This window comes from Pinus tabuliformis, chromosome 7, assembly GCF_031772625.1.
Source record: "Pinus tabuliformis cultivar Carrire ecotype Pingquan chromosome 7, CPIR1, whole genome shotgun sequence".
In the NCBI taxonomy this organism is placed as follows: Eukaryota; Viridiplantae; Streptophyta; class Pinopsida; order Pinales; family Pinaceae; genus Pinus; species Pinus tabuliformis.
In genome coordinates, this window is record NC_142293.1 from 700,105,874 (window position 1) to 700,114,748 (window position 8,875).

General features: G+C 33.7%; 1 protein-coding gene across 3 annotated transcripts; it reads right to left on the bottom strand.

Annotated features, from left to right (window-relative positions):
- Positions 1–4,802: 4,802 nt before the first annotated feature.
- On the bottom strand, positions 4,803–8,251 carry LOC149249444 (protein transport protein Sec61 subunit alpha-like). Of its 3 annotated transcripts, none has more exons than XM_089456259.1 (4): positions 7,387–8,251; positions 5,466–5,616; positions 5,178–5,393; positions 4,803–5,088 (listed from the first exon to the last, which is right to left on the bottom strand). In XM_089456259.1, the coding sequence occupies exons 1-3, from the start codon at positions 7,734–7,736 to the stop codon at positions 5,220–5,222; spliced, it is 675 nt and encodes a 224-aa protein (XP_089312385.1). In that variant the 5' UTR covers positions 7,737–8,251; the 3' UTR covers positions 4,803–5,088; positions 5,178–5,219. The 3 variants fall into 3 exon arrangements, with proteins under 3 accessions (XP_089312385.1, XP_089312386.1, XP_089312387.1); XM_089456260.1 differs by having other exon boundaries at positions 4,803–5,099; XM_089456261.1 differs by lacking the exon at positions 4,803–5,088 and having other exon boundaries at positions 5,278–5,393; positions 5,477–5,616; positions 7,387–8,249.
- Positions 8,252–8,875: the final 624 nt, after the last annotated feature.

Sequence of the window (8,875 nt, forward strand, 5' to 3'; positions counted from 1 at the left end):
AAAACTTCGAGGATCTGTCCTCTTCCCTGGAATATCTGGAAGGAGTGTGGTTCAAACACCAGCTACATAGTGATTGACAACCCTAAGGGACTTTATTGGATTTGAACCTCTGCCCTATGGATTCCCTACTGGTACGATGCCTTGGATAGATGGTTCAACTAATTGAACTAACCCTTGGGGCTTTGGGTTTTCGTGTACATTGTAGAGTTGAAGACACAACATTACAAATGTTTATTTGGGTTTAAATAAATTTATGTTTCAAATTTAACTATAACATTTAAGTTTATAGTTATTTAAAATTATTTCAAATAATTTATGAAATATTGATATTAAAACTTTATTTTAAAAAATATATATCTAGACTAAACATTATAAAGTCCAATAGTTAATTAGATAACAACGTAAAATAATTTATAATTTTACTGAAGAAGTTTGAAGTTATAATTTATGGATTTGGTATTTTTGTGTAAATTGTAGAGTTGATGACACAACATTACAAAAGTTTATTTGGGATTTTCCAAACATCCTGGATATCATGACATTGTATTTACAACCAAATATTTCATTATGAAATACTTGTTTATAGGATATTCTATTCTGAAATTTTATTTAGGATTTTTTTTACCAATGGAATTTCTTATTTTTTGAACATTTTGGATATCATCTACATATATTGTATGTATTTCAGAATACTTCAGTTGGAGTTATTTTCTTATCCTAATATTTCGATTTGTCTCTTTTTCTTTAGCCATTTGACAGGGGATTTTGCTCAATTGTTTAGTTTCCTCGCAACAATTTTTTTCATGGATTGAGAACGCCTCCACCAATACAGTCCATAAGAGAATTTAGTAATGAAACTCACTTGTTTAATTTGGACTCATCTTAGACTTTCCACAACTCATAAAATGAGTTTTTTTAACTTGTGTGTGAGCCAAACTTGTTGTTCGCAAGAGTGGCTTTCCAGCATTGAGTTTGACTTGTAAGAACTAGTTATCCTTAACTCTAGCTAGAAATTAAGTGCTAAGTTTTTATTTTTTATTGTTTGGTGAGATTGATTAATGGGTTTGATGAACTACATGCTTGTTTCATGCCATTATAAAAATTAAAGAAAGAAACACCATTCTGCTCAGATTTTTGGCAGGATCTTCTGCATATTGTTTTTCGTGTTTTTTCTCAGTCACTTGTAAACCTATGAAAGAAGAGAAAAGGTAGCATGTATTTAAGAAAAAATAAGGAAAATAGTAGCATATTCAGAGTTTACGCAACATTTATATTGGAAAACCAAAATAGGAAGACCAGCCAAACAACCACACACTTAGAAATACAATTTATGTATACCTCAACTATGCTTAATCCTAATACATTAAGAAATTTCCCCTATTTTAATTTTTTACGTTCGAGTTGAACCGTTATTCTCTAGCCTTGAAGAGAATTTTTCCCACCCAAGTTTTGGATCATCTAGTTTGGAAAGCATGTTGGTTCTTGCTTTTTGGAATGAACATCATGTACCTATTTTAATTTTTTCAAAATTTGGCAATATAATATAAAGTGGTAGTCACAAGAATATTTTCCCAAAAACAAAATGATTGTGCATTTGTTTGACCAAATTTTCATGGCTAACTAAAGTTTTGGGAAATCTTGAGGTAAGATTGGATAATTCTTCATATTCTTACTCGCAAGGGTCCCTAAAAAATTCTCCTTGATGTCATGTTTCGTATTTTACTCTTTGTAGAACATCTTCACATTTATATGATTTTCGAGAATGATAGCTGTCTCAGGACACAACGTAGTAGCCACTCTAGTAGTTTCTGGGCACCCTACTAGACCTCCACAAACAAACATTATAGGGAATCCTATATCATCTGGAAAACTGGTAATGATGGGTTTGATGTTTTGAATCACATTAAATATGATTTTGGTTGTAAATATATAATGACATTTGAATTCTTGTTTACGACTTTTCTAAATGTATTTGTAGCCATCTTATCCACAGGGCATGGTGTCTTTAGGACTTCAAAACTTTGGACCTTTGCATCAAATGCAAGTATAATATGTGGCTTGTTGATGTTTTATTTCCTTTACATATGTGCTATACTCATTAGTGTTTTTTTGGGCATGTGCATGTGATTTCTATTTAATAAGGCATTTGACAAATAAATTGATGACTAAATGCAGTTTATACCTAGAGCACCACCACAAATAGGTCAACAATTTATGCTACTAAGTAGCCAACAGTTTCGGCCTATGGTTCCAGCTATACCATAGCCAAACAATGGAATTGCTCCATTTGTTCAACCAAAACCTTTGCAGTATCCTCCACAAATGCAACATTTTCCTCCTCATATAGGGAAACAAAAACAAGCTATGCCTTCATTTCAATATCTTTCTACAACTCATCTTCAACAGCTAAGGGCATTAACAAGTGGGGCTCTGCCATCTCAGTGGCATCAACAATCTCAACGCCCTCTTAAACAACTAAGGGCATTAACAAGTGGGGCTCCGCCATCTCAGTGGCATCAACAATCTCAACGCCCTCTTAGTATGCCACTTCCAACTAGTTTAGGTGGCATGGCATTGTCACCATCATCATCCTATATGGTACCATCTACATTTATTTGTATAATATTTATTATAGTATTTTAATGCATTTTCTTCTGAACAAGGTTTGTAGGAAGTATGCTTTTCAATATTTTCTGGACTCTTATATTTTATTTTCTCCATTTTGTTGCAACTACCTACGGTCAGTCAAAAAATTCATAGTGTTAATATGAAATATCAAGCTGTTTCTCATCCTAAACACATGCCATTGGTGCACTCTAGAACTTAGCAGTGGGGATCTGCAAATCAAAATAGTGTCCCTACATCTCAAGGGATGCAAATAGAGAAACTATCTGATGTTGGTTTTGCTTCAAATACTGTAACATTTTGAAGCATATTAAATTTATTCCATGGGTCTTATTATATATATCTTCCAAACCAACTAGGTTTTCTAAATTCGGTAACATGGAGCTGTTATAATTACTATATTTGTAGTCATATGAGTCGTATATTTTTGAACTAGATTGACATTGCTTCTATATTTTGAACGGAGCTATTGTACAACATGGAAACTCAAACTTACAAAGTTCTTTAGAATAGCAATAACATACAACCACAAATGGAAGAAGGTATGAGAAATGGTAATTCAAAGGCGTATTATTTTTTTTTATATATCACTATCTCTTTAGAAGTGACAAAATAGGTTTGATCTCATATTTAGAAACATGAGTGATACATGTAGTTGTGATATTGTGGTGGTGCCCATTGCTTACATTTTCAATTTCTATTTAGTTAATACATTCAATAGAAATACTACAAGCATTAAAATCATTTATACTATGCAATAAAGAAATTTTGTATCCTATACTTTGGAAGCTTTGCGAACTTGCTTGCGCTAGGAAGAAATTTAATTTGTACATTCCAATAGTTATTAATTCTATATTTTTCAATATCTGAATTCAAAAGACACTTTTGAGTGAATTTTAATCATTTGATCTTGTGTAGATATTATTTTAACAAGAAGACAAGGTAGTCAAGCTAGGAAAAGCCTTTAGAATTGATGACACCAATTGATGTGAGATAACATTGGATTTCTCTCATTGTATGATTTGGTTAGTTATTTTAATATATGATTCCCTTCTTTGGAGATTCATTATATATAAATATTCTATGATTTGGTTAGTTATTTTAATATATGATTCCCTTCTTTGGAGATTCATTATATATAAATATTCTTGACATTTCTAGAAGCAATCTCTTCTCTGTTTGATAATTTTTATGGAAAATGGTTGACTATGTTTCAGGTGGATTTAAGTTTTTGTTTGCCCGAAATTTGTTGCTAATGACATAAAAATGGTAGAATGTTTCATTATTTTTTCCCAGCTAATTATGAGGTACAAACTTACCTGTGTGCTTCTTGAAGAAAATGGTTGACTGCATAGATAATCCTTAATTAGTTTACATAAATTCAAACAGTGAAAAAGATATATAAATTCCTCTCACTGATTGTTCCATGGTTGAAAGTTTTGTACTATGGAACTCCTCCAAATTTAAATGCTTAGGTTGTGCTTTAGTTGATATGAATCAACTATGTTAAGTTACTCATTGGCCTTGTAATCCTCAATCGGTATCATTTCAGGGATGAAGATTCTTTTACTGGTTGAAAAAGTAGAAATATCTTGCTTTAAAACAATTACATTGTTCTTTTATTGAATGAGGAAGTAGAAGTCGTCTTCTTTGGAGAAATTTCATTATTCTTGTGTTAATCAAATAATTATATTCTTATGTTGATGTATCTTTGTGATGTATAAATGATATTTATTACAACAAAGCTATTACTAGAGAGGGAAATCCCTATCGTGGGATTTTGTTCCATGTCAATATTTATTCCATTCTACTCCGATTCTTTTAGGTTTCTTTAATTGTTGTTCTACATTCCTAACGCAGAGGGAAGATACATACACTATTTGGAAATAATTCACAACAGTGGTTAAAGTGAATAAATATTATTTTTTAAGAATTGTTGACCCGATGTTTAGGTCAAATTGGTAGTTTTGTTTTATTTATCTAAAGTACCTAACTTCACAATACTTTTTTTTGCACGGTTACTATTACAACAAGGAGCCACTGCCGTGGCGGTAGTCCCTGCCGGGGTCTGCAGGGAATTACAAAACTTGGAACAGTGAATGCAAATATTAATGCACAAAATCATTTATTGAATTCAGCCTTAATAAACATTCTGTTCTGTTCATTGAATTCAGCCTTAATAAACATTCTGTTCTGTTCAATCTTGACTGAAAAATTAGTAATTCATATAAGTCAATATTACATAGTAACAAAATAGCTATGGGGCCAGTTTCTTGACTGGACTATGTCCAAAGCACTTCTTGCTGCATCAGTTGCATGAGCAACAGCAATTCCTATCAGTCATTCCACATTTGTGCTTTCTAGCACGGTCATAATTTTGATGCACGGTTAGAAGCAAGCATTCGAAATCTTCAGCTCATTCATTCTCTATCATTTTGTGCGGCTCATACAAACTCCGTTTACCTACTTATGCTCTGCAATGATTAGTCAAAATCAGGAGGGATATGGAATCAAACACTAATTAAAGATATACATAATCAAGAAGAACTTACTGGGAAGGTTCAGGCCAGGATAAAGCAAAAGAAGTCATATTATTAACATGATATGCAACTGCAAGAGAGCAGCAAACTTGTCAATAACTGTATGAACTCGTTAGTATCCGCGAGCATCCCAACAATTGCCGCATCAATGGCATCTTGATTCTCTATTCTGGATGCTCTTGAAGCCATCAGGACAACAACACCCTTGTCATATCCTTTCGTGAAAACCTATTCATGACAACAATTAGTAATTGATACTTGTTTGAAGGAAACTAACAGCACTGGATCATCCAATATTACCACAATTATACCAGCGAAAAAGAGCTGGACAATAATGAGGATGGCATTGCCAGCTCCGAGGTCCCGGATGTCACCATACATTCCAGACAGCACGTATGCAACTGCCTCACCTATCGTGATGAGGACACCGAGTAACTTCTGAGCCCCATTACTACATCAAAACAACCAGACGCTAAGAGTTGAAATGTGCAAAGGAAAGAAAAGAAAGAAATCTTTTGTATTCGATATAATATCTTATGAAATGGCAACAGCGAATAATATGGACTGCAATGTTACGTCATAACAAAGCCTCATCATAAGGAAAAATAACACATTATTCGAAGACCTCATTGCAAATCGTGGAAAATATGGATCGATATTTCCAAGGATAATTTTAGGGGCGAATGTTCGCCCTTTGGCGAAATTAAGGGGTTTTAAATTTTTAGTGGGTGAATATTTTGTATCATAGTACATTTTTACAAATCACCTCAAATAGCCCACCTTATTTTAAGGGAGAGGGTAAAAAAGCTAAATTTAGCCCTTGAAATTAGGACTTACAACCTTCCATTCGCCCATTTTCAAGAATAGGTTTTATTTAAGTGAATCCATTCGCCCATTTTCAAGAATAGGTTTTATTTAAGTGAATCCATTCGCCCATTTTCAAGAATAGGTTTTATTTAAGTGAATCCTATGGGCCAAATACCATATTTATAAAAGAAGTATGGTAAATTAATAGAAATATAAATAAATGAGAGGTATGGTAAATAAATAAAACATTTTTTATATTTACTCCATAAGTCACCTTATATACATGTAAGGGTGTAAACAAATAAAAATATAAGTAAAGTGGAGGTATGGTAAATAAATAAAACATCTTTTTATACTTACTCAAAAGGTATGGTAAATAAATAAAAATATAAATAAACTAGACGTATCGTAAATAAATAAAACCTCTTTTTATATTTAGTCCATAAACCTCGTTCTATTTAGAAGGCTCAAGAAAGAGGTTTTATTTAAGTAAATCCTATGGGCCAAATACCATATTTGTAAAAGAGGTATGGTAAATTAATAAAAATAAATAAAACCTCTTTTTATATTTAGTCCATAAACCTCGTTCTATTTAGAAGGCTCAAGAAAGAGGTTTTGTTTAAGTAAATCCTATGGGCCAAATACCATATTTGTAAAAGAGGTATGGTAAATTAATAAAAATATAAATAAACGAGAGGTATGGTAAACAAATAAAACATTTTTTTTATATTTACTCCATAAGTCACCTTATATTTACGAACACTCAAAAAATGGGTTATATTTAGGTGAAACCTATGGCCAAAATACTATGGGACAAATACCATGGACTAGATTGTTATTAATACCATGCAAAAAACCATTATTAACCCTAATATTAGAATTAATAAAAATAAAAATGGAACATGGTATTGACCCATGGTATTCACCAAAATGGCACATGGTATTGACCCATGGTATTCACCAAAATGGCACATGGTATTGAACCATGGTATTCACCTGGAATGTAGCCTATTTAAATGGGGGAATTAAACCAGCATGTAGCCTATGCTAAGATTCACTAGGACTTTACAAAGTTTTATTATTTAGTGAAAGACTCGCCAAGATCTTACAAGATTTTATAATTGAGTAAAATATTCGCCATGCCTGGTGAGAGATTCGCCAAAAAATTATATATACATATTATATTATTGATAAAATCGCCTTCCATTTTACCTATATACCATGGAGATTCGCCCATTTATTATATTTATAAATTTAGGGGGGGTTCTTAAAATTTTCCCTGGATATTTCCAACGAACCACGCAAGTCACTCAAAAACGCTCTATTTGGAGGCTAGCGAGAACAACAAAATTTGCAGATCATAAGAGAACTCAAAATCAACTGTCTTATAACAAAAAATGGCCACAATACTTACAGAAGAGCCCGATCTTCACGAACACTGTTATCCACCTCAATTATCTTGGATCCTGCCAAAAGCTGCATTACTAGGCCCGAAGTAACGATTGGGGTAATACCAAGCTCCATAACAGTTCCACGATTAGAAGCCAGAATTACACGCATCCAGTAGAATGGATCCGCCCCAGTTGCTGAATGTATGCCATATAGGGGCAACTGACTGCATACTAAAAAGATAAAAAGCGAGATTACAGTGTACAGAACCTTCTCTCTGAAGGGCACTTTTCTTTCAGCTGTCTGGACCTCGGGCAAGATGGACAGAAACGGCCTCACTAGATGAAGCACCCGAAACCCGCCACCACTTGGCATTTTTTCTTCTCGGAAGAGAAACCCAAGATATCAAGCTGCTGACACGCAATAACAGTCTATTGTTACCTTGAGATGACAAATCCCTCTCAAAAATGCCAACATAATAATGCACTATAACAACAGCGAGACTACATTCAACAACCATGGCAGTATTGATAAAACGAGATAACTCAAACAGCTGGAGGTCATGTGGGCTGTAGTCAATAGGTAAATCAAGTGTGCCTTACGCAGTGACCTGGGTTCAATCTCCCAATGAACATGCTGATGTGTTAACATTCCCAATTTGCAAATGAAGTGCAAGTCTTGTGGTTTTATGAAATAGATACCCCTTACTCGTGGATTTGTAACCAAAGGTCGTCAACGTAGACTTAAACAGACAGGAAAAACAAACTAGAAACGAAGCTGTTATTCACGCGAAAAAACCAAAAAAAAAGGATGAAACCCTGAGAATTTTGCAGAAATTTTTTCAAATGAAAACCTTAAAGCTCATGTTTCCAAAGACTCAAAACACACCAATCAGGTTAACAACTGTTGAAATATAATTTCAACCGCGTTCGTTCGTTTGTACAATGCCAAAACCGCTCCTCCAAACCACCTAAACTTATCGGACCACTTTTGGTCACAAAGTAGTTTTCGTATAATCGAGCCCGATACAATTATACTCAGCCACGTGGTCCTCTATATACGTCAGTAGGACTGACATTTCAGAGCCTAAAGTTCAGCATAAAAATGCCTCCCGAAATCCTCCACCGCCGTCCGATTTGCTCCATCGTTTTCCGTCGTCGATTGTTTCAACATGCACTCGAAGGTGCATTAATTAATATTGCGTGGAGTAAACTCAAACAGCTAACCACCTGTTCCGTCTGAAAAGAACTAAATTGAATTTAATGCTGGTCGTAGATGTTAGGTGTAAGTTTTAATGTTTTAAGAAAATCAACGGGAGTAGTTTAGTTTTCATATACGGCATATATTTTTTTATTATTGTATTGCATATACATCATATATATGTTATGCTTTTTGTTGGAAGGGTCGTAATGTTTTCATGTTTTTTAAGCGTTGACCATTTTTGGTAATGAAGGGTAGAACACAGGCGCGGGTTAACAAAAAAAATATAACGAGCCAAGTGAAAAACGTGCTCT